Source organism: Oncorhynchus mykiss, chromosome 21, assembly GCF_057628025.1.
Source record: "Oncorhynchus mykiss isolate SJ-2025 chromosome 21, ASM5762802v1, whole genome shotgun sequence".
In the NCBI taxonomy this organism is placed as follows: domain Eukaryota; kingdom Metazoa; phylum Chordata; class Actinopteri; order Salmoniformes; family Salmonidae; genus Oncorhynchus; species Oncorhynchus mykiss.
This window is the reverse complement of record NC_143042.1, coordinates 57,281,973-57,308,570: the sequence shown is the minus strand read 5'-3', so window position 1 is coordinate 57,308,570 and position 26,598 is coordinate 57,281,973. Positions and strand designations below refer to the sequence as shown.

General features: G+C 45.4%; 1 protein-coding gene across 2 annotated transcripts; it reads left to right on the top strand.

Annotated features, from left to right (window-relative positions):
- Nucleotides 1-6,944: 6,944 nt before the first annotated feature.
- Nucleotides 6,945-26,575, top strand: LOC110500801 (uncharacterized). Of its 2 annotated transcripts, none has more exons than XM_090214950.1 (9): nucleotides 6,945-7,157; nucleotides 8,333-8,508; nucleotides 9,775-9,826; nucleotides 10,301-10,658; nucleotides 11,751-12,058; nucleotides 18,939-19,106; nucleotides 19,191-19,334; nucleotides 20,041-21,536; nucleotides 24,336-26,575. In XM_090214950.1, exons 2-9 carry the CDS (start codon nucleotides 8,336-8,338, stop codon nucleotides 26,338-26,340), a joined length of 4,704 nt encoding a protein of 1,567 aa, XP_090071076.1. In that variant the 5' UTR covers nucleotides 6,945-7,157; nucleotides 8,333-8,335; the 3' UTR covers nucleotides 26,341-26,575. The 2 variants fall into 2 exon arrangements, with proteins under 2 accessions (XP_090071076.1, XP_090071077.1); XM_090214951.1 differs by having other exon boundaries at nucleotides 6,970-7,157; nucleotides 8,336-8,508.
- Nucleotides 26,576-26,598: the final 23 nt, after the last annotated feature.

The window sequence follows — 26,598 nt, the reverse complement described above, 5'->3', positions numbered from 1 at the left end:
TGTTGAAGTTATATGATCTGTTACTAAGAAAACAGTCCTGGTCAGATAGGTTTAATGTTGAAGTTATATGATCTGTTACTAAGAAAACAGTCCTGGTCAGATAGGTTTAATGTTAAAGTTATATGATCTGTTACTAAGAAAACAGTCCTGGTCAGATAGGTTTAATGTTAAAGTTATATGATCTGTTACTAAGAAAACAGTCTTGGTCAGATAGGTTTAATGTTGAAGTTATATGATCTGTTACTAAGAAAACAGTCCTGGTCAGATAGGTTTAATGTTGAAGTTATATGATCTGTTACTAAGAAAACAGTCTTGGTCAGATAGGTTTAATGTTGAAGTTATATGATCTGTTACTAAGAAAACAGTCCTGGTCAGATAGGTTTAATGTTGAAGTTATATGATCTGTTACTAAGAAAACAGTCCTGGTCAGATAGGTTTAATGTTGAAGTTATATGATCTGTTACTAAGAAAACAGTCCTGGTCAGATAGGTTTAATGTTGAAGTTATATGATCTGTTACTAAGAAAACAGTCCTGGTCAGATAGGTTTAATGTTGAAGTTATATGATCTGTTACTAAGAAAACAGTCCTGGTCAGATAGGTTTAATGTTGAAGTTATATGATCTGTTACTAAGAAAACAGTCTTGGTCAGATAGGTTTAATGTTGAAGTTATATGATCTGTTACTAAGAAAACAGTCCTGGTCAGATAGGTTTAATGTTGAAGTTATATGATCTGTTACTAAGAAAACAGTCCTGGTCAGATAGGTTTAATGTTAAAGTTATATGATCTGTTACTAAGAAAACAGTCCTGGTCAGATAGGTTTAATGTTGAAGTTATATGATCTGTTACTAAGAAAACAGTCCTGGTCAGATAGGTTTAATGTTGAAGTTATATGATCTGTTACTAAGAAAACAGTCCTGGTCAGATAGGTTTAATGTTGAAGTTATATGATCTGTTACTAAGAAAACAGTCCTGGTCAGATAGGTTTAATGTTAAAGTTATATGATCTGTTACTAAGAAAACAGTCCTGGTCAGATAGGTTTAATGTTAAAGTTATATGATCTGTTACTAAGAAAACAGTCCTGGTCAGATAGGTTTAATGTTGAAGTTATATGATCTGTTACTAAGAAAACAGTCCTGGTCAGATAGGTTTAATGTTGAAGTTATATGATCTGTTACTAAGAAAACAGTCCTGGTCAGATAGGTTTAATGTTGAAGTTATATGATCTGTTACTAAGAAAACAGTCCTGGTCAGATAGGTTTAATGTTAAAGTTATATGATCTGTTACTAAGAAAACAGTCCTGGTCAGATAGGTTTAATGTTAAAGTTATATGATCTGTTACTAAGAAAACAGTCCTGGTCAGATAGGTTTAATGTTAAAGTTATATGATCTGTTACTAAGAAAACAGTCCTGGTCAGATAGGTTTAATGTTAAAGTTATATGATCTGTTACTAAGAAAACAGTCCTGGTCAGATAGGTTTAATGTTGAAGTTATATGATCTGTTACTAAGAAAACAGTCCTGGTCAGATAGGTTTAATGTTGAAGTTATATGATCTGTTACTAAGAAAACAGTCTTGGTCAGATAGGTTTAATGTTGAAGTTATATGATCTGTTACTAAGAAAACAGTCCTGGTCAGATAGGTTTAATGTTGAAGTTATATGATCTGTTACTAAGAAAACAGTCTTGGTCAGATAGGTTTAATGTTGAAGTTATATGATCTGTTACTAAGAAAACAGTCCTGGTCAGATAGGTTTAATGTTGAAGTTATATGATCTGTTACTAAGAAAACAGTCCTGGTCAGATAGGTTTAATGTTAAAGTTATATGATCTGTTACTAAGAAAACAGTCCTGGTCAGATAGGTTTAATGTTAAAGTTATATGATCTGTTACTAAGAAAACAGTCCTGGTCAGATAGGTTTAATGTTAAAGTTATATGATCTGTTACTAAGAAAACAGTCCTGGTCAGATAGGTTTAATGTTAAAGTTATATGATCTGTTACTAAGAAAACAGTCCTGGTCAGATAGGTTTAATGTTGAAGTTATATGATCTGTTACTAAGAAAACAGTCCTGGTCAGATAGGTTTAATGTTGAAGTTATATGATCTGTTACTAAGAAAACAGTCTTGGTCAGATAGGTTTAATGTTGAAGTTATATGATCTGTTACTAAGAAAACAGTCCTGGTCAGATAGGTTTAATGTTGAAGTTATATGATCTGTTACTAAGAAAACAGTCTTGGTCAGATAGGTTTAATGTTGAAGTTATATGATCTGTTACTAAGAAAACAGTCCTGGTCAGATAGGTTTAATGTTGAAGTTATATGATCTGTTACTAAGAAAACAGTCTTGGTCAGATAGGTTTAATGTTGAAGTTATATGATCTGTTACTAAGAAAACAGTCCTGGTCAGATAGGTTTAATGTTGAAGTTATATGATCTGTTACTAAGAAAACAGTCCTGGTCAGATAGGTTTAATGTTAAAGTTATATGATCTGTTACTAAGAAAACAGTCCTGGTCAGATAGGTTTAATGTTAAAGTTATATGATCTGTTACTAAGAAAACAGTCTTGGTCAGATAGGTTTAATGTTGAAGTTATATGATCTGTTACTAAGAAAACAGTCCTGGTCAGATAGGTTTAATGTTGAAGTTATATGATCTGTTACTAAGAAAACAGTCCTGGTCAGATAGGTTTAATGTTGAAGTTATATGATCTGTTACTAAGAAAACAGTCCTGGTCAGATAGGTTTAATGTTGAAGTTATATGATCTGTTACTAAGAAAACAGTCCTGGTCAGATAGGTTTAATGTTAAAGTTATATGATCTGTTACTAAGAAAACAGTCCTGGTCAGATAGGTTTAATGTTGAAGTTATATGATCTGTTACTAAGAAAACAGTCCTGGTCAGATAGGTTTAATGTTAAAGTTATATGATCTGTTACTAAGAAAACAGTCCTGGTCAGATAGGTTTAATGTTGAAGTTATATGATCTGTTACTAAGAAAACAGTCTTGGTCAGATAGGTTTAATGTTGAAGTTATATGATCTGTTACTAAGAAAACAGTCCTGGTCATAGAGGCCTCGAAAATATCCAAAATAACTAACAACGACACAGAATTAATACATTATATCCAAAACAACAACACAGAATTAATACATTATATCCAAAACAACAACACAGAATTAATACATTTTCAGAAATTCAAATATGAAAGTCGTTCTACACAATACCACAACAACAAAAAGTCCCAACTGGGAGGAAATCAGGATAAAATACACAGATTCATGCTGTTGATAACTAGCATCACTGGTCCCTTTGTTTAGAATTCTTCTGTGTGTATGCATAGACTTATGGGATAGTAGAACCCTCTTGTCCTAACCTGGGTATCTGGGGATGCTGCAGAGGAATGGGAAGGGCTGTATACGGTGGAGGTGTTTATCAGTGTATGACAGCTGTAAGAGTCGCTCCAGTTCAGTGCTTCTCCTCCGTAGCTCTTTAAAAATATAGAGATTTTATTTAACCTTTATTTAACTCAGTGAATTCCTGCTCTAGCTATTTGACAAGCCACTGAACCCGCCTCTCCGCCCTCAACGCCTCTCCGCCTCTCCCCTCTCCACCTATCCCCTCTCCACCTCTCCATCTCTCCACCTCTCCCCTCTCCACCTCTCCATCTCTCCACCTCTCCCCTCTCCACCTCTCCTCTGCCTCTCTGCTGTCCTCTTCTCCTCCCTGCCTCTCTGCTGTCCTCTTCTCCTCCCTGCCCTCTCTGCTGTTCTCTTCTCCTCTCTGCGGTCCTCTTCTCCTCTCTGCTGTCCTCTTCTCCTCTCTGCTGTCCTCTTCTCCTCTCTGCTGTCCTCTTCTCCTCCCTGCCTCTCTGCTGTTCTCTTCTCCTCCCTGCCTCTCTGCTGTCCTCTTCTCCTCTCTGCCTCTCTGCTGTCCTCTTCTCCTCTCTGCCTCTCTGCTGTCCTCTTCTCCTCCCTGCCATCGTCTTCTCCTCTCTGCCTCTCTGCTGTCCTCTACTCCTCCCTGACTCTCTCCTGTCCTCTTCTCCTCTCTGCTGTCCTCTTCTCCTCCCTGCCTCTCTGCTGTCCTCTTCTCCTCCCTGCCTCTCTGCTGTCCTCTTCTCCTCCCTGCCTCTCTGCTGTCCTCTTCTTCTCCCTGACCATCTCTTGATGTAATCTACGTTGCTTCTCTCGGTGTTCCTGAGTGGAGCAGAGGTCTAAGGCACTGCATTTCAGTGCAAAAGGTGTCACTACAGACCCTGGTTCAAATCCAGGCTGTATCACAACCGGCCGTGGTTGGGAGTCCAGTAGGGCGGTGCACAATTGGCCCAGCGTTGTCTGAGTTTGGCCGGTGTAGGTTGTCATTCTAAGTAAGAATTTGTTCTTAAGAGACTTGCGGTGGATATAATGTATTTATTCTGTGTTGTTGTTTTGGATATAATGTATTAATTCTGTGTTGTTGTTTTGGATTTAAAAGAAAAATACATATTAATTCCCATTCTGTTGGTCTGCACCATAACTGTCTCTCTGCTGCCGCCCTGTGGACATTAGAGAGAACTGCAATATGGGCCTCGAACAGACAGACACACAGCCAACCAGACAGATGCAGGTTGTTGTGCAAAAGAAAATTGGTAGATACAAAATTACATTACAGAATCTATGAGACACATGTGTGTCCTTAATGGAACCCGACTGTGTGTGTGTGTTGCTTCACAGTCCTGTCGTTTCGATCATTTGTGTCAAAGTAGCCTGTCGTTTCCATCATTTGTATAAAAACCAGATTCTGCCGTCGTCTCCAGTTAAATGATGTAGAATGTTCATACACTTATAAGAGGACACATTTTCTCTTCCCTCGACTACTAAAAATGTTCCCCTTGTATGTTCCTTCTGTAAGTGCCACTACTCTACTGCTCCTTCTGTAAGTGCCTCTACTCTACTGCTCCTTCTGTAAGTGCCTCTACTCTACTGCTCCTTCTGTAAGTGCCTCTACTCTACTGCTCCTTCTGTAAGTGCCTCTACTCTACTGCTCCTTCTGTAAGTGCCTCTACTCTACTGCTCCTTCTGTAAGTGCCTCTACTCTACTGCTCCTTCTGTAAGTGCCTCTACTCTACTGCTCCTTCTGTAAGTGCCTCTACTCTACTGTTCCTTCTGTAAGTGCCTCTACTCTACTGCTCCTTCTGTAAGTGCCTCTACTCTACTGCTCCTTCTGTAAGTGCCTCTACTCTACTGCTCCTTCTGTAAGTGCCTCTACTCTACTGCTCCTTCTGTAAGTGCCTCTACTCTACTGTTCCTTCTGTAAGTGCCTCTACTCTACTGTTCCTTCTGTAAGTGCCTCTACTCTACTGCTCCTTCTGTAAGTGCCTCTACTCTACTGCTCCTTCTGTAAGTGCCTCTACTCTACTGCTCCTTCTGTAAGTGCCTCTACTCTACTGCTCCTTCTGTAAGTGCCTCTACTCTACTGCTCCTTCTGTAAGTGCCTCTACTCTACTGCTCCTTCTGTAAGTGCCTCTACTCTACTGCTCCTTCTGTAAGTGCCTCTACTCTACTGCTCCTTCTGTAAGTGCCTCTACTCTACTGCTCCTTCTGTAAGTGCCTCTACTCTACTGCTCCTTCTGTAAGTGCCTCTACTCTACTGCTTTATATCACATATCGATGATATGAATGCATGCTTTATTATAAAGGTGATTTTTTCTCATGCATTCTGGTACCTCAGAGGCCCCCGGGTCAACCCCCTCTCGCGCTCACTTTTTGTTCCGGTACCTGCCAAATTCCAAATGAAGCACGACCTCTGTCCAATATGATACTGGGCCACCCTAACCTGTCAAAATTATTTGAAGGTTGTGTGGAGATTCCAAACAATTTGTCATCATCACTGAGTACTGTCTTTAAGGAAGTCTGAACGATGTCCTGCTCAACAAAGAGAAAATGTTACTCTCAACCGGGGTACAAACACACACACAGAAAAAGATACACAGACACACACACACACACACACAGATACAGACACACAGACACACACAGACACACAGATACAGACACACAGACACAAAGGTATATGTAATTTTGTCTGTGACCACCGAGAATGTTGAATATGAATAGCCCCCCCCCCCCAAAAAAAAAAAAGAATTGCAAAGTTATAAACAAGCGAAGAAAGGATAATAAAATAAAATAAACCCAAGATAACTGCATTGTATAATAGCTAGATTATTAGGCTACATATTCACTTTCATATATGTGTAGTCGTCCTATTTTTTTAAAGTCAAATTGATATTTTCTATAGTGAATGATGGAACGAGCGACTTTGGCGTTATTGATTCTTGCTCCGTTTAGACAAACTGAAGAAATGCAGTGTTTACATGATCAAACGAAATAGCATGATAAAGAACTTGTCAAACGTGATACAAACACCCCGATACATAATAGCATACGAAACATTTCTTCTCTTAGTGGGAAAACTGTATCGTGTAAAAAAAAAAAGTTTTTTTAAATACTTTAAATAGCCATAAATCATTTACGAGCTACAGCAAGCTCTTTAGCCTATATTCTGGAATCATTTTCAGCGCAGGACAGCTCCTGTAACGACACTTTGAAACGAGTGCACTGCGTGGTGTTTTGGGGGAACGGGTGTCAGTGACATCGTTAAAACATTCCATCACTAAACTGGACACCAGGTCTGAAATCTAACAAGTACATGACAATTTGCTCATTTATAGACGGGAAGTGGACGTGTAATACTTAGTGGAGATGGAGGAGACTGAAATTAAAACATATGCTTAAAGTACTTGACTTCCTCTTTCAAAATAAGAAGTGAAGATGAAATAGTTTCTACCAACATCAACAAATGTGGACACAATCAATCAGCCAAAACCTCTAATCTCCCCTGGACATTAGTAACGCGTGCGGCTGCGCGAAGGGAAAGTCCTCCAGTATCCCACAATCCTCTTTGTTACCGATTTGCGCTCTGCTTTCTGATTCACAACACCAAGTTTTGTCGACATCCTACCATACATTTGACCATTTATAACCTTTCTTTAGGTCTGCATTCACCGTAATGTCGTCAGATAGTTAGCCGATGAGCGACACTAACGGATTCGTTGGTAACGTTAGGTGATGTTTTGACCGTGAACCGGAGATCTCTGCAGGGATTCGAGTCGTCAGGTAGGAAAAAAGACGTTAGCTAACCATGTTAGCTGGCTAACGTTACTCGGCTAGCCTGTCAGCTGACGAGCTAGTTATCAACCTATTTTTGTTGTTGTTTCGTTTGATTATCATCATTAGTGCTAGTGATGCAGCTACCTAGCTATCTTTATAGGTAACTAGTGAGTGACTGCGATTGGTGAGCGATGAACCAGGGCACGGATGGTTAGCATTCAGGTTTAGCTAGTTAGCTCGTTAGCTGGGCGGAAGTGGAAGCAGCACGTCGTTACCAAAGCCAGCTGTGAAGAATATATATGCGCTAGATCTGGTCGCTAAAAAAAACAATAAGAGACCATTTATGCTTGATCTGAAAATGTGTGTCGGGGGAATGGGTGGTGTGGCAGGCATAGACCAACTTGACCTCTGAACCGCATCGCCGTGCGCCTCTCGAATGTTGTAACAACGCGGAGGGCTCTGTATAGTTACGCGTTGACATGGTTGACGGTAGGTGAACTTGATATCTTGACAACTTCCTTCTCAAGAAGCGCATTAAGTGTGAATACCCTGAGTTCTGCAGAGGCCGGATCACCGGAAATGCAGCGCGTTTTACTGTACACTGTTTTCACCGTTTTAGTGACGACACGTTTAGCGTCTGTCTTCCGTTTACACACAGTTGTTCTGTAACGTGGAGATATGCCCGTGAGGGAACCCTATAAAAGTGTTTATCAATTTAACCTTTTTTTTAAAAAAAAACATTTGTTTCCGCAGATAAGGTCCTTATGTTTACAAAACTCCAAGCGATGCCTGTTAATGTTCAGACCCAAGCGATGCCTGTTAATGTTCAGACCCAAGCGATGCCTGTTAATGTTCAGACCCAAGCGATGCCTGTTAATGTTCAGACCCAAGCGATGCCTGTTAATGTTCAGACCCAAGCGATGCCTGTTAATGTTCAGACCCAAGCGATGCCTGTTAATGTTCAGACCCAAGCGATGCAGCCTTTGTCCAATGACTCTTATATATGTAATGGACAGAGAGTTGTGGGGAAGGTTTAGGCACTAGACTACATGTTTGTGGACTCACATTCCCATAGTAGGCTAATCTACATTATTCTCATACATGCGCTGTAGCAAAATGTTTCCAATTGATTTGTCTGGTATCGACTGACCTGACACCTTCTCCCCCCCCCCCCTCTCTAGAAGATGGCCCCTACCAAGATGAAACTGCGTGTTCGGCGGCGGGAGAGCGGAGGAGGTGGTCAGGAACAGGAAGAAACCTCTAAGACCTCCTCTCAGTCGGTGTCGGCCGAGGCGTCTCCTGACTCTAAATGCCCAATCTGTCTGGACCGTTTCAACAACATGTCTTACCTGGACAGGTATTAGGATCCCAATTAGCTGCTGCCGAGGCTACTCTTCCTGGGGTCCAAACAGGAAACCATAAATAAAATGCATAATGTACATATCACTACGTTTACATTGCAATTTAGCCATTCCCACAGCTAGTGTAGGGAGACACCCACATATCACATACCACATACAATGTAAAATGCATTTAATACTGTGTGTTTCCCTCTGTTCTGGAACTGTGAAGAGACCTCTGGTTGCATGTCTTGTGTTGTACAGATGAGTGTCTGAACTGTGAAGAGACCTCTGGGTTGCATGTCTTGTGTTGTACAGATGAGTGTCTGAACTGTGAAGAGACCTCTGGTTGCATGTCTTGTGTTGTACAGATGAGTGTCGGAACTGTGTTACCAACTGCTTGAGCAGACAGTTCAGTACCTTCAACACCTCAACACATCAATACCTCGCACAAAGACCAATTGTGATGCCGTCAATCTCTCCTGAACTTTGAACCAGGAGATATTGACATGTCATTGACGTTTGTCCTCCCTGCACATCTAAGTGCTTCTAACTTTAGGACCAACTGCAGTTTGCGTAAGTCCTTCTGTGCCGCACCTGAATGTACCAGTGCTGCTTCCGTCGCTCTCCTCGCCCCTCCCTCTCTTCCTTCCCTCTCCTCGCCCTGTCCTCCCTCTCTTCCGTCCCTCGCCCCGCCCTCCCTCTCTTCCGTCCCTCTCCTCGCCCCTCCCTCCCTCTCTTCCGTCCCTCTCCTCGCCCCTCCCTCTCTTCTGTCCCTCTCCTCGCCCCGACCTCCCTCTCTTCCGTCCCTCGCCCCGATCTGGGCTCGAACCAGGGACCCTCTGCACACATCAACAACAGTCACCCACAAAGCATCGTTACCCATCGCTCCACAAAAAAGCCGCGGCCCTTGCAGAGCAAAGGTTAAACAAAAACTTCAAGGTCTCAGAGCGAGTGACGTCACCCGATTTGAAACGCTATTAGCGCACACCACCGTTAACTAGCTAGCCATTTCACATCGGTTACATGAACACACAACTGAACAGTAGTCCTGGTGCGTCAAAACTGGTGCCTGGGTGAAGGAATGAGAGGCCTGGCATATTGCTGCTCCCAAGGTGCTTTACCCAAATATAAGTTCTGATTTCAGCAGCCGTCACCTGACGAAAGACGTGTGTGAATTCAAAATGTGTATATTTTTTGTAGTATATTATTTTAGCCCAGCAACAGTGTTCTCAGGTTTAAGGTGTCACCCCGTTTCATCCGTTTCTTCGTTACCTGAACAGGTGCCTCCATCGCTTCTGCTTCCGGTGCATACAGGAGTGGAGCAACAACAAGGTAGGAGTCAAGTCTCCCAAACAGCACCCTATTCCCTATGTAGTGCACTACCTATGATCAGAGCCAATACATCCCAAACAGCACCCTATTCCCTATGTAGTGCACTACATTTGATCAGACCCAATACGTCCCAAACAGCACCCTATTCCCTATGTAGTGCACTACATTTGATCAGACCCAATACGTCCCAAACAGCACCCTATTCCCTATGTAGTGCACTACATTTGATCAGAGCCAATGCGTCCCAAACAGCACCCTATTCCCTATGTAGTGCACTACATTTGATCAGAGCCAATACATCCCAAACAGCACCCTATTCCCTATGTAGTGCACTACATTTTTGTGCACAGAACAAGTACTAAGCTAGACTTTTGTGTGTTTTTATAATATCATTGCTCTTGATTACTGAAATGATGGACAACCCGATTTCCCCTCTAGGATTAATAAGTAATTTATGTTATTTCTGATCTCCAGGTGGAATGTCCTCTGTGTAAACAGCCGTTCTCCTCCATCCTTCACTCGATCAAGGCCCAGGACAACTTTAAAGAGTTTACTCTCAGGCCTCCTCCTGTTCCAGGGGAGAACGGGACCGCAATGATCGCAGCTGCCGAAGCAGCCGCCGCTGCCTTGGTGACCGCCAGGGTAGGTGGTAGTCATGGAGAACGAAGGAGGACGAGGAGAAGAGGAGGAGGAGGAGGGGGGCAGGGGAGAGGAGGGAGAGAGAGGAGACAGTCAGGACGACTGTGGAGAGGGAGGCGACTCTCTTCTGCTCCTCCTCTCCCTCCTCTTCATCCCCCTCTTCTACCCAGGCCCGAGGATGGAGGAATGAGAGGTAACCTTGTCTTTTAATCCTTAGGCGTGATTTGTTGTTACCTTTTCAAGACCACTTTGGAAAGATGGATTTTCATTGAAAGTGCTCTTTGTTTCTTTGTTTTTTTTTTACCCAAATAAATTAAATTCAGTGCCTGAGGTTGGTCTAGACTAGAGGGTATCGTCATCTGTAGGAGCTATATACCACCCCAGTGTGGGTACCTCAGACTGTAGGACATACAGTACCTGATGTTTAGGCCGAGGTATGTATAGTTTTTTGTGTGCTCTAGGGCAACAGTGTCTAGATGGAATTTGTATTTGTTGTCCTGGCGACTGGACCTTTTTTGGAACACCATTATTTTGGTCTTACTGAGATTTACTGTCAGGGTCCAGGTCTGATAGAATCTGTGCAGAAGATCTAGGTGCTGCTGTAGACCCTCCTTGGTTGGGGACAGATCTAGGTGCTGCTGTAGACCCTCCTTGGTTGGGGACAGATCTAGGTGCTGCTGTAGACCCTCCTTGGTTGGGGACAGATCTAGGTGCTGCTGTAGGCCCTCCTTGGTTGGGGACAGATCTAGGTGCTGCTGTAGGCCCTCCTTGTTTGGTGACAGATCTAGGTGCTGCTGTAGGCCCTCCTTGGTTGGGGACAGATCTAGGTGCTGCTGTAGACCCTCCCTGGTTGGGGACAGATCTAGGTGCTGCTGTAGGCCCTCCTTGGTTGGGGACAGATCTAGGTGCTGCTGTAGACCCTCCTTGGTTGGGGACAGAAGCACCAGATCATCAGTAGACATTTGACTTTGGATTCTAGCAGGGGGGGGCCAGGTGCTGCAGACTGTTCTAGTACCCTCACCAATTCATTGATATATATGTTGAAGAGGGTGGGGCTTAAGCAGCATCCCTGTCTAACCCCACGGCCCTGTGGAAAGAAATTATTGTGTTTTTTGGCCAATTTTAACTGCACACTTGTTGTTTGTGTTCATGGATTTTATAATGTTGTATGTTTTTTCCCCAACACCACTTTCCATCAATTTGTATAGCAGACCCTCATGCCAAATTGAGTCAAAATATGTTTTTCTCTCTCTCACTGTCCCTTTTCCCTCCCCCTTCCTCTCAGGAGAGATGGATGGAGAGGACCCGGGGGTCATCTTTGATGGGCTGACTGGCGTGTCCGCCCCCCCACCTCACGATCGAGGAGTGCAGCGTCTCATGGTGCGTCTGGCTGCTAGGCGACGGTCCCAGAGAGAGGGGCGCTCCGTAAGACTGCTCCGACCACGGGAGATGCTTTCCTTCCGCCGGGCGCTCTACCGCAGTGGCGTACGTGTCAGGAACGCCCGCGGGGGCTGCGAGAGGCCCCGTGACATCACTGCTGCGTTTTACCAGCGGAACCCGGTTGCTCTCCATAGACTCCTCCCCTGGTTACAGGTGTGTGTGTGTGTGGTTACAGATGCTGTTTCCACTTACTGGGCATTCGGAAAGTATTCAGACCCCTTGACTTTTTACACATTTTGTCACGTTAGCCTTATTATGAAATGGATTACATTGTTTTTTCCCTTCATCATTCTACACACAATACCCAATAATGACATCACAATAGGTGACCTACAGGAGATATAGGACTAGCAGAGTGACTTACAGGAGATATAGGACTAGCAGAGTGACTTACAGGAGATATAGGACTAGCAGGGTGACCTACAGGAGATATAGGCCCTAGCAGAGTGACTTACAGGTTGATATAGGACTAGCAGGGTGACCTACAGGAGATATAGAACTAGCAGAGTGACTTACAGGAGATATAGGACTAGCAGAGTGACTTACAGGAGATATAGGACTAGCAGGGTGACCTATATGAGATAAAGGACTAGCAGGGTGACCTACTGGAGATATAGAACTAGCAGAGTGACTTATAGGAGATATAGGACTAGCAGGGTGACCTATATGAGATATAGGACTAGCAGGGTGACCTACTGGAGATATGGAACTAGCAGAGTGACTTACAGGAGATATAGGACTAGCAGAGTGACTTACAGGAGATATAGGACTAGCAGGGTGACCTATATGAGATATAGGACTAGCAGGGTGACCAGGGTGTCCATGGAGATGGACTGGGGGATGAAACCCCTCCATAGAGATGAAACCCCTCCATAGAGATGGACTGGGAGATGAAACCCCTCCTTAGAGATGGACTGGGAGATGAAACCCCTCCATGGAGATGAAACCCCTCCCTGTAGATGGACTGGGAGATGAAACCCCTCCATAGAGATGGACTGGGAGATGAAACCCCTCCATAGAGATGGACTGGGAGATGAAAGCCCTCCATAGAGATGGACTGGGAGATGAAACCCCTCCATAGAGATGGACTGGGAGATGAAACCCCTCCATAGAGATGGACTGGGAGATGAAACCCCTCCATAGAGATGGACTGGGAGATGAAACCCCTCCATGTAGATGGACTGGGAGATTAAACCCCTCCATAGAGATGGACTGGGAGATGACACCCCTCCATGGAGATGAAATTAGAGATGAAACCCCTCCATAGAGATGGACTGGGAGATGAAACCCCTCCATGGAGATGGACTGGGGGATGAAACCCCTCCATAGAGATGAAACCCTTCCGTAGAGATGAAATGAGAGATGACACCCCTCCATAGAGATGAAATACCTCCGTAGAGATGAAATGAGAGATGAAACCCCTCCATAGAGATGGAATGAGGGATGAAACCCCTCCATAGATATGGACTGGGAGATGAAACCCCTCCATAGAGATGAAACCCCTCCATGTAGATGGACTGGGAGATGAAACCCCTCCATAGAGATGGACTGGGAGATGAAACCCCTCCATAGAGATGGACTGCGAGATAAAACCCCTCCATAGAGATGGACTGGGAGATGAAACCCCTCCATGGAGATGGACTGGGAGATGAAACCCCTCCATAGAGATGGACTGCGAGATAAAACCCCTCCATAGAGATGGACTGGGAGATGAAACCCCTCCATAGAGATGGACTGGGAGATGAAACCCCTCCATGTAGATGGACTGGGAGATTAAACCCCTCCATAGAGATGGACTGGGAGATGACACCCCTCCATGGAGATGAAATTAGAGATGAAACCCCTCCATAGAGATGGACTGGGAGATGAAACCCCTCCATGGAGATGGACTGGGGGATGAAACCCCTCCATAGAGATGAAACCCTTCCGTAGAGATGAAATGAGAGATGACACCCCTCCATAGAGATGAAATACCTCCGTAGAGATGAAATGAGAGATGAAACCCCTCCATAGAGATGGAATGAGGGATGAAACCCCTCCATAGATATGGACTGGGAGATGAAACCCCTCCATGTAGATGGACTGGGAGATGAAACCCCTCCATAGAGATGAAACCCCTCCATAGAGATGGACTGGGAGATGAAACCCCTCCATAGAGATGGACTGCGAGATAAAACCCCTCCATAGAGATGGACTGGGAGATGAAACCCCTCCATGGAGATGGACTGGGAGATGAAACCCCTCCATAGAGATGGAATGAGAAATAAATCCCCTCCATGGAGATGGACTGGGAGATGAAACCCCTCCATGGAGATGAAACCCCTCCCTGTAGATGGACTGGGAGATGAAACCCCTCCATAGAGATGGACTGGGAGATGAAACCCCTCCATAGAGATGGACTGGGAGATGAAAGCCCTCCATAGAGATGGACTGGGAGATGAAACCCCTCCATAGAGATGGACTGGGAGATGAAACCCCTCCATAGAGATGGACTGGGAGATGAAACCCCTCCATAGAGATGGACTGGGAGATGAAACCCCTCCATGTAGATGGACTGGGAGATTAAACCCCTCCATAGAGATGGACTGGGAGATGACACCCCTCCATGGAGATGAAATTAGAGATGAAACCCCTCCATAGAGATGGACTGGGAGATGAAACCCCTCCATGGAGATGGACTGGGGGATGAAACCCCTCCATAGAGATGAAACCCCTCCATAGAGATGGACTGGGAGATGAAACCCCTCCTTAGAAATGGACTGGGAGATGAAACCCCTCCATAGAGATGAAATTAGAGATGACACCCCTCCATAGAGATGGACTGGGAGATGAAACCCCTCCATAGAGATGGACTGGGAGATGAAACCCCTCCATAGAGATGGACTGGGAGATGAAACCCCTCCATAGAGATGGACTGGGAGATGAAACCCCTCCATAGAGATGGACTGGGAGATGAAACCCCTCCATAGTGATGGAATGAGAGAAGAAGCCTCTCCATAGAGATGGACTGGGATATTAAACCCCTCCATGTAGATGGACTAGGAGATGTAGTCCTTGACTATATCATGTTATTATTCAGTCCTATAATACAGTATCAACAGTATATAGCCTCCACATTGACTCTGTACCGTAATACCCTGTATATAGCCTCCACATTGACTCTGTACCGTAATACCCTGTATATAGCCTTCACATTGACTCTGTACCGTAATACCCTGTATATAGCCTTCACATTGACTCTGTACCGTAACAGCCTGTATATAGCCTTCCCATTGACTCTGTACCGTAACACCCTGTATATAGCCTTCACATTGACTCTGTACCGGTACCCCCTGTATAACCTCCACATTGACTCTGTACCGTAACACCCTGTATATAGCCTCCACATTGACTCTGTACCGTAATACCCTGTATATAGTCTCCACATTGACTCTGTACTGTAACATCCTGTATATAGCCTCCACATTGTCTCTGTACCGTAACACCCTGTATATAGTCTCCACATTGACTCTGTACCGTAACACCCTGTATATAGCCTCCACATTGACTCTGTACCGGTACCCCCTGTATATAGCCTCCACATTAACTCTGTACCGTAACACCCTGTATATAGCCTCCACATTGACTCTGTACCGGTACACCCTGTATAACCTCCACATTGACTCTGTACCGGTACCCCCTGTATATAGCCTCCACATTGACTCTGTACCGGTACCCCCTGTATATAGCCTCCACATTGACTCTGTACCGGTACCCCATGTATATAGCCTCCACATTGACTCTGTACCGTAACACCCGGTATATAGCCTCCACATTGACTCTGTACCGGTACCCCCTGTATATAGCCTCCACATCAAAATCAAACGTAACAGTCAGTATCTGGTGTGGCCACCAGCTGCATTAAGTACCACAGTGCATCTCCTCCTCATGGACTGCACCAGATTTGCCAGTTCTTGCTGTGAGATGTTAAGCAAGTTCCCAGACATTTCTGGGGGGAATGGCCCTAGCCCTCACCCTCCGATCCAACAGGTCCCAGACGTGCTCAATGGAATTGAGATCCAGGCTCTTCGCTGGCCATGGCAGAACACTGACATTCCTGTCTTGCAGGAAATCACGCACAGAACGAGCAGTATGGCTGGTGGCATTGTCATGCTGGAGGGTCATGTCAGGATGAGCCTGCAGGAAGGGTACCACATGAGGAAGGAGGATGTCTTCCCTGTAACGCACAGCGTTGAGATTGCCTGTAATGACAACAAGCTCAGTCCGATGATGCTGTGACACACCGCCCCAGACCATGACACACCCTCCACCTCCAAATCAATCCCGCTCCAGAATACAGACCTCGGTGTAACGCTCATTCCTTCAACGAAAATCACAAGTCCGACCATCACCCCTGGAGAGACAAAACCGCGACTCGTCAGTGAAGAGCCCTTTTTGACAGTCCTGTCTGGTCCAGCGACTGTGGGTTTGTGCCCATAGGCGACATTGTTGCCGGTGATGTCTGGTGAGGACCTGCCTGACAACAGTCCTACAAGCCCTTAGTCCAGCCTCTCAGCCTATTGCGGACAGTCTGAGCACTGACTGAGGGATTGTGCGTTCCTGGTGTAACTCGAGCAGTTGTTGTTGCCATCCTGTACCTGTCCTGCAGGTGTGATGTTCGGATGTACCGATCCTGTGCAGGTGTTGTTACACGTGGTCTGCCACTGCGAGGACGATCAGCTGTCCGTTCTGTCTCCTTGTAGAACTGTCTTAGGCATCTCACAGTACAGACGTTGCAATTGTATTGCCCTGGCCACATCTGCAGTCCTCATGCCTCTTTGCAGCATGCCTAAGGCACGTTCACGCAGATGATGTTTTGGTGTTTTTCAGAGTTGATAGAAAGGCCTCTTTAGTGTCCTAAGTTTTCATAACTGTGACCTTAATTGCCTACCGTCTGTAAGCTGTTAGTGTCTTAAGGACCGTTCCACAGGTGCATGTTCATTAATTGATTATGGTTCATTGAACAAGCATGGGAAACAGTGTTTAAACCCTTTACAATGAAGATCTGTGAAGTTATTTTGATTTTTACGAATTATCTTTGAAAGACAGGGTCCTGAAAAAGGGATGTTTTCTTTGTTTTGCCGAGTTTACATAATAATAATACTCATTGACTGAACGTTCTGATTTATTACGCATCACAATAATACTGTCGTACAGGGGCCTGTTAAAATCTGAATTCTGTTTGCCTCATCAGAAAGATTCAGGGAATATGTATCACTGTTCTGTTCATGTCTTATGATCAACTTGGGCAAATTCATGTTCAATACATTTAGTTGATTCCCTACTAAGTTCAATACATTTAGTTGATTCCTACTAAGTTCAATACATTTAGTTGATTCCCTACTAAGTCCAATACATTTAGTTGATTCCTACTAAGTTCAATACATTTAGTTGATTCCCTACTAAGTTCAATACATTTAGTTGATTCCCTACTAAGTTCAATACATTTAGTTGATTCCCTACTAAGTTCAATACATTTAGTTGATTCCCTACTAAGTTCAATACATTTAGTTGATTCCCTACTAAGTTCAATACATTTAGTTGATTCCCTACTAAGTTCAATACATTTAGTTGATTCCCTACTAAGTTCAATACATTTAGTTGATTCCCTACTAAGTTCAATACATGTAGTTGATTCCCTACTAAGTTCAATACATTTAGTTGATTCCCTACTAAGTTCAATACATTTAGTTGATTCCCTACTAAGTCCAATACATTTAGTTGATTCCCTACTAAGTCCAATACATTTAGTTGGTTCCCTACTAAGTTCAATACATTTAGTTGATTCCCTACTAAGTCCAATACATTTAGTTGATTCCCTACTAAGTTCAATACATTTAGTTGATTCCCTACTAAGTTCAATACATTTAGTTGATTCCCTACTAAGTTCAATACATTTAGTTGATTCCCTACTAAGTTCAATACATTTAGTTGATTCCCTACTAAGTTCAATACATTTAGTTGATTCCTACTAAGTTCAATACATTTAGTTGATTCCCTACTAAGTTCAATACATTTAGTTGATTCCCTACTAAGTTCAATACATTTAGTTGATTCCCTACTGAGTTCAATACATTTAGTTGATTCCCTACTAAGTCCAATACATTTAGTTGATTCCCTACTAAGTCCAATACATTTAGTTGATTCCCTACTAAGTTCAATACATTTAGTTGATTCCCTACTAAGTTCAATACATTTAGTTGATTCCCTACTAAGTTCAATACATTTAGTTGATTCCCTACTAAGTCCAATACATTTAGTTGATTCCCTACTAAGTCCAATACATTTAGTTGATTCCCTACTAAGTCCAATACATTTAGTTGATTCCCTACTAAGTTCAATACATTTAGTTGATTCCCTACTAAGTTCAATACATTTAGTTGATTCCCTACTAAGTCCAATACATTTAGTTGATTCCTACTAAGTTCAATACATTTAGTTGATTCCCTACTAAGTTCAATACATTTAGTTGATTCCCTACTAAGTCCAATACATTTAGTTGATTCCCTACTAAGTTCAATACATTTAGTTGATTCCCTACTAAGTTCAATACATTTAGTTGATTCCCTACTAAGTTCAATACATTTAGTTGATTCCCTACTAAGTTCAATACATTTAGTTGATTCCCTACTAAGTTCAATACATTTAGTTGATTCCCTACTAAGTTCAATACATTTAGTTGATTCCCTACTAAGTCCAATACATTTAGTTGATTCCCTACTAAGTTCAATACATTTAGTTGATTCCTACTAAGTTCAATACATTTTTAAAAAATATTGTAGAATTCCGTTTTAATGTCTCGCTTCCGTGATTCTGTCGAGGTTTTCTGCATCTTAGATTTTATAGGCCGTAGGCGTAGGGGGAGTTTTGTAGCCAGTCATCTTTGCTGCTGCTAGTATCAAGTCTTTCAGAGCGTGTTTTGAGTCTGCATATTTGATTAATTGAAACTTCGACATTTAACCCTTGACCTATAACCCTTGACCCCTGGTTACAGCGGGAGCTGACGGTGCTGTACGGCGCCCATGGCTCATTGGTCAACATCGTCCAGCGCATCATCACCTCGCGAATCGCACGTCACGACATGGAGGGAGGGGGTGGGGCCATCCAGGACGAACTCCGTCCCTTCCTGCTGGCGAGGACTGATCACTTCCTTCACGAGCTTGTGAGCGCACACACTCTCTCCCTAAACCAATCACACACACACTCACACCCTCACTAACCTTTGTGTGTCTCACCCCCCCCCCAGATCAGTTTTGCACGTTCCCCTCTCAGTATGGAAGTGTATGACCAGTTGTCCATCTACGACCCTCCAGCGCCGTCCTACGAGGACAGGATGACATCATCATCTAGCGACACTGACGACTCTGTCATCGCCATTTCGGATGAAGAGGTTTTTATTTTATTACTTGTTTTTAAATAGTTGTTTCACCCCTTGAGAGAAGAGTTGGTGAGTAAGTCACTGTACTGTGGACGCTGTGTCCTTTTGATTTGAGGAGGTAAAGGTGGGTATTTCCCCTCAGGAATATGTATGTCTATCTAGGAAGAGGAAGGGAGACATTTCCCCTCAGGAATATGTCTATCTAGGAAGAGGAAGGAAGACATTTCCCCTCAGGAATATGTTTGTCTGTCTATCTAGGAAGAGGAAGGAAGATATTTCCCCTCAGGGATATGTTTGTCTGTCTATCTAGGAAGATATGTCCCCTCAGGAATATGTTTGTCTGTCTATCTAGGAAGAGGAAGGAAGATATGTTTGTCTGTCTGTCTAGGAAGAGGAAGGAAGATATTTCCCCTCAGGAATATGTTTGTCTGTCTATCTAGGAAGAGAAAGGAAGATATGTTTGTCTAGGAAGAGGAAGGATGATATTTCCCCTCAGGAATATGTTTGTCTGTCTATCTAGGAAGAGGAATGAAGATATGTCCCCTCAGGAATGTGTTTGTCTGTCTATCTAGGAAGAGGAAGGAAGATATTTCCCCTCAGGAATGTGTTTGTCTGTCTATCTAGGAAGATATGTCCCCTCAGGAATATGTTTGTCTGTCTATCTAGGAAGAGGAAGGAAGATATTTCCCCTCAGGAATGTGTTTGTCTGTCTATCTAGGAAGAGGAAGGAGGGTCGGAGGGAGAACGAGAGAGACGGCCGGTGTCGGTAGCAGGAAGTAGCGCTCTGAGCCAATCTGCTTGGGACGATGAAACACCAGGACCCTCCTACTCTACAGCTGAGCCGTCCCAATCCCCGATGCCGCTGTCGATCAGCCCAGGGGGGAGGGACTCTGGTCCAGCGGGGGCTAATCAGAATCCTGCTCAGGACATGACAGCGGCAGGAAATGGAGAGAGGGTTGAGGAGGGAGGAGAGGAAGAGGAGGGGGAACAATGTATGATAGTAGGGTTTGTTAAAGCCATGGCTGAGAGAACTCCTGAACTGGTCCAACTCTCCTCTGACCCCTCAGACGAAGAGGGGGAGAAACAGGAGACGAAAGAGACTGTTCCACAAACAGCGTTAACCCCTTTCTCTCTCGTTGTCCCTCCCCTCTCCATTCCAGTTCCCCCCATGTCTCTGTTTAAAAACACCAGCACAGAAAGACAGGGAGGAGGGGGGGAGAGACAGGGAGGAGGGGGGGAGAGACAGGGAGGAGGGGGGGAGAGACAGGGAGGAGGGGGGCAAAGAGGACTGGGAGTAAGACATCTAGACAGAGAGAGAGAGCAGGTAGAAGAGAGACTGCTCTATTCCCCTCTAGGGGAGAGAAGGGAGGGCAGACACCGAGAGCGGTCGTGTTCAGGATCGCGGTCCAGAAGCAGACATCGGTCAGCGAGCGTTTGGTCGCGGTCCGGTCGGTCCAGGAGTTCTGAACGGAGCTGGTCAGCACGGAGCCCCGTGTCCGTACGGAGCGACGACAGCAGCCAGGAACGGCGCCGGAAGAGACGGGCGAGAGAGCGGGAGAAAAGGAGACTGGAGAAAGGAAGAGGCTCCCACGACAGAGGCTCCCACGACAGAGGCTCCCACGACAGAGGCTCCCACGACAGAGGCTCCCACGACAGAGGCTCCCACGACAGAGGCTCCCACAGACAACACAGCAGAGAGCACAGGAGAGAGACCAGTGGAGGAAGTGAGAGGAGCAGAGGTAGAGAGAGAGAAAGGATTCCATATGAACCAGCCAGGTCCCAATATTCTAACACAGGAATATTCTTTAGTCCGGAAAACAGCGTCCTATCCCATTCCCCGTCCTTATCCCGGAGTAGCCAGCGAGGACCAGAATCTCCTGGGGAACACCGGCATTCCCGGTCCTCTGACAGCCTCTCTTCCTCCAGCTCCCTGTCCCATCTCTCTGTACACAGACAGCATTCCCGACATTCCCCACGCTCCGACAAGCCGGGTGGGAAGAGGAAATATAAGTCACGGCATCTGGAAGACCCTTCCTGGGAGCCATCCAGCTCTGCACGGAGAGAGAGGGGGCGAGGGGGGGAGCGAGAGAGGGGGCGAGGGGGGGAGCGAGAGAGGGGGCGAGGGGGGGAGCGAGAGAGGGGGCGAGAGAGGAGGCGAGGCGGGACAGAGGCCACCGCTAGCCCCCGGAAGAGCAGAGGCAGTCTGGAAGAGAGGTGAGGAGGACTGGGGCTTGGAGAGGGTCTAGTCTATTCCATAACATACTGGAGAAATTCAGCATTCAGAAAATATTCAGACCCCTTGACTTTTTCCACATTTTGTTACGTTACAGCCTTATTCTAACATGGATTAAATAAAACATCCTTATCAATCTACACACAATACCCCAGAATGACATCACAATACCCCAGAATGACATCACAATACCCCAGAATGACATCACAATACCCCAGAATGACATCACAATACCCCAGAATGACATCACAATACCCCAGAATGACATCACAATACCCCAAAACAGGTTATTTTGACATTTTTGCTAAAAAAAATACAAAATTAAAATACCTTATTTACATAAGTATTCAGACCCTTTGCTATGCGACTCTAAATGGAGCTCAGGTGAATCCTGTTTCCATTGATTATCCCTGAGATGTTTCTACAACTTGATTGGAGTCCACCTGTGGTAAATTCAACTGATTGGACATGATCCGGAAAGGCACACACCTGTCTATATGAGGTCCCACAGTTGACAGTGCATGTCAGAGCAAAAACCAAGCCATGAGGTTGAAGGAATTGTCCGTAGAGCTCAGAGACTGGATTCTGTCGAGGCACAGATCTGGCGAAGGGTACCAAAACATTTCTGCAGCATTGAAGGTCCCCAAGAACACAGTGGCCTCTATCATTCTTAAATGGAATAAGTTTGGAACCACCGACTCTTCCTAGAGCTGGCCGCCCGGCCAAACTGAGCAATCGGGGGAGAAGGTCCTTGGTCAGGTAGGTGATCAAGAACCTGATGCTTACTCTCCAGAGTTTCTGTGAACATGGTTGTCCTTCTGGAAGGTTCTCCCATCTCTGCAGCACTCCACCAATCAGGCCTTTATGTTAGAGTGGCCAGACGGAAGCCACTCCTCAGTAAAAGGCACATGACAGCCCGCTTGGAGTTTGCCAAAAGTCACCTGAAGGACTCAGACCATGAGAAACAAGAATCTCTGGTCTGATGAAACCAAGATTGAACTCTTTGTCCTGAATGCCAAGCTTCACGTCTGGAGGAAACCTGGCACAATCCCTACGGTGAAGCATGGTGGTGGCAGCATCATGTTGTGGGGATGTTTTTCAGCAGCAGGGACTGGGAGACTAGTCAGGATTGAGGCAAAGATGAACGGAGCAAAGTACAGAGAGATCCTTGATGAAAACCTGCTCCAGAGCGCTCAGAACCTCAGACTGGGGCAAAGGTTCACCTTCCAACAGGACATCGACCCTAAGCACACAGCCAAGACAACACAGGAGTGGCTTTGGGACAAGTCTCTGAATGTCCTTGAGTGGCCCAGCCAGAACCCACCCGATGGATGGAACATCTCTGGAGAGACCTGAAAATAGCTGTGCAGCAACGCTCCCCATCCAACCTGACAGAGCTTTAGAGGATCAGCAGAGAAGAATAGGAGAAACTCCCCAAATACAGGTGTGCCAAGGTTGTAGCATCATACCCAAGACTCGAGGCTGTAATTGCTGCCAAAGGTGCTTCAACAAAGTACTGCGTAAAGGGTCTGAAAACTTATGTAAATTTGATATTTCAGTTATTATTTTTAATAAATTAACAATTTAGAAAAACCTGTTTTTGCTTTGAGGGAAAAAACGGTTAAATCCATTTCAGAATAAGGCTGTAAACTAACGTGAAAAAAAGTCAAGATGTCTGAATTCTTTCTGAAGGCACTACCTAGTGCACTACTTTAGACCAGGTCCCTGTGGGTAGTGCACTACTTTAGACCAGAGCCCTATGGGTAGTGCACTACTTTAGACCAGAGCCCTATGGGTAGTGCACTACTTTAGACCAGAGCCCTATGGGTAGTGCACTACTTTAGACCAGAGCCCTATGGGTAGTGTGCTACTTTAGACCAGAGCCCTATGGGTAGTGCACTACTTTAGACCAGAGCCCTATGGGTAGTGTGCTACTTTAGACCAGAGCCCTATGGGTAGTGTGCTACTTTAGACCAGAGCCCTATGGGTAGTGTGCTACTTTAGACCAGAGCCCTATGGGTAGTGTGCTACTTTAGACCAGAGCCCTATGGGTAGTGTGCTACTTTAGACCAGAGCCCTATGGGTAGTGTGCTACTTTAGACCAGAGCCCTATGGGTAGTGTGCTACTTTAGACCAGAGCCCTATGGGTAGTGTGCTACTTTAGACCAGAGCCCTGTGGGTAGTGCACTACTTTAGACCAGAGCCCTGTGGGTAGTGTGCTACTTTATAGACCAGAGCCCTATGGGTAGTGAACTACTTTAGACCAGAGCCCTATGGGTAGTGCACTACTTTAGACCAGAGCCCTATAGGTAGTGTTCTACTTTAGACCAGAGCCCTGTGGGTAGTGTGCTACTTTAGACCAGAGCCCTATGGGTAGTGCACTACTTTAGACCAGAGCCCTATGGGTAGTGTTCTACTTTAGACCAGAGCCCTATGGGTAGTGTTCTACTTTAGACCAGAGCCCTATGGATAGTGCACTATGTAGGGCAGGGGTATTCACCTCTGACCCCACGAGGTCCAGAGCCTGCTGGTTTTCTGTTCTACCTGATAATTAATTGCAATCAGTCCCTGATTTAGAGGGGAACCATGAATAAATGTGATATTTAATTGCGATCAGTCCCTGATCTAGAGGGGAACCATGTAAAATGGAACTGGCTTTGAGGTCCAAAGGGTAGTTATTTGGTACTTGACCACTGTTGATTTGTATTCCTAACAAATGTCTCCTGTAGTGTGTTCTCACTAGGTAGGTTATCTCTGACTCTGTGTCCGTCCGTCCCCAGTGTGAAGAGGAGGAGACGTCAGTCCCGCAGCCCCAGTGTCGAAATCATCTATGAAGGCATGACCGTGACCACTGCTAGCCCCTTACGACCCAAACACAACCACAAACGCGACGGCAAACACCGGAGAAAACAACGTCACGACCGCACCCTCCAACGCTCTCCCATGGTCATCACTATAGACAGCGACAGCGACAACAAACACGCGGTCCAAACGACCAGTCTGGAAGATGACCGCGCTCTGGATTTCTCTGATCGTTCTTTGACCGTGCCTGGTCTTCCACTAGGCGGCCACAACCTGGACGTGGGGGTTGATATCAGTGATTTTGCGGTCGATGTTCTCGACCGTTCTCTGAGCGTTTCGGACCATAACTCGGACATTGACCACAATGACGGAATCGACCATAAAACGGAGCTCGATGACGACTGTGTGGTTGACGTTTCTGGCAACGTCAAGGACCGCGTTCTGAACACAAACACTAATGCAAATGCGGTCGACCGTCCCCAGGACGCAGACCGTTATGTTCTCCCCCAGGTCAATCTTACCTGTGACCCTGGGGTCGCAACCTCTGACTCTCATCTCCTAGCGACCATCCTACAGGACCTAGAACACATCACGCTCCCTAACCTGACCTTTTTCCCCAACCTGAACCCAGACCCTAACCACAGCCGTAATTCAACCACACCGGAGAACGCCAGGGAGAACGCCAGGGAGAACGCCTGGCCGGCCAGAGAGAACACACCGACTCCCTGGTCCTCTGAGGGAGAGACTAACTTCAACAGCCCTGTTTCACCTAGAGCCAATCACTCTCCGAGTTCTGAATCATTCACAGACTACCACTCTGCTAGTCCTATATCTCCTGTAGGTCACCCTGCTGGTCCTATATCTCCTGTAGGTCACCCTGCTAGTCCTATATCTCCTGTAGGTCACCCTGCTAGTCCTATATCTCCTGTAGGTCACCCTGCTGGTCCTATATCTCCTGTAGGTCACCCTGCTAGTCCTATATCTCCTGTAGGTCACCCTGCTGGTCCTATATCTCCTGTAGGTCACCCTGCTAGTCCTATATCTCCTGTAGGTCACCCTGCTGGTCCTATATCTCCTGTAGGTCACCCTGCTAGTCCTAAATCTCCAGTAGGTCACCCTGCTGGTCCTATATCTCCTGTAGGTCACCCTGCTGGTCCTATATCTCCTGTAGGTCACCCTGCTAGTCCTATATCTCCAGTAGGTCACCCTGCTAGTCCTATATCTCCTGTAGGTCACTCTGCTGGTCCTATAGGTCACTTTGCTGGTCCTATAGGTCACTATGCTAGTCCTATATCTCCTATAGGTCACTCTGCTGGTCCTGTAGGTCACTCTGCTGGTCCTGTAGGTCACTTTGCTGGTCCTGTAGGTCACTCTGCTGGTCCTGTAGGTCACTATGCTAGTCCTATATGTCCTATAGGTCACTCTGCTGGTCCTGTAGGTCACTCTGCTGGTCCTGTAGGTCACTCTGCCGGTCCTGTAGGTCACTCTGCCAGTCCTGTAGGTCACTCTGCTGGTCCTGTAGGTCACTCTGCCAGTCCTGTAGGTCACTCTGCTGGTCCTGTAGGTCACTCTGCTGGTCCTATAGGTCACTCTGCTGGTCCTATAGGTCACTCTGCTGGTCCTTTAGGTCACTCTGCTGGTCCTGTAGGTCACTCTGCCGGTCCTGTAGGTCACTCTGCCAGTCCTGTACATCACAACTCTAGTGCAGTATCACCCATTGTCCACCATTCTAACAGTCCTTTATCATCACCCATAGCTGGCTCTATATCGGTAGAAAACCCCCGCTTACCTTCAAGCACTGGGTCATCTGTATCGGCCAGTCCTGTATCGGCCAGGCATGATCAAGAGGGGCCTGTATCGGCCAGGCATGATCAGGAGGGGCCTGTATCGGCCAGGCATGATCAGGAGGGGCCTGTATCGGCCAGGCATGATCAGGAGGGGCCTGTATCGGCCAGGCATGATCAGGAGGGGCCTATACACTAACACGGTATACAGCACTGACTGATCACCTGGACACACACTATTACATGAACTGCCCCACACACTATTACATGAACTGCCCCACACACACACACACACACACACACACACCATGTGAATATGCAGAGGTTGTTTCACGTTATTTGATTTGAAACCTGTTGTCTTCTACAAAATGGACTCTTGAATGAAACTATCTTTCTGCAGGAAAAAAACAAATAAAATCACATTTGACGATAAATGTATTTCATTTTGTTATAATTT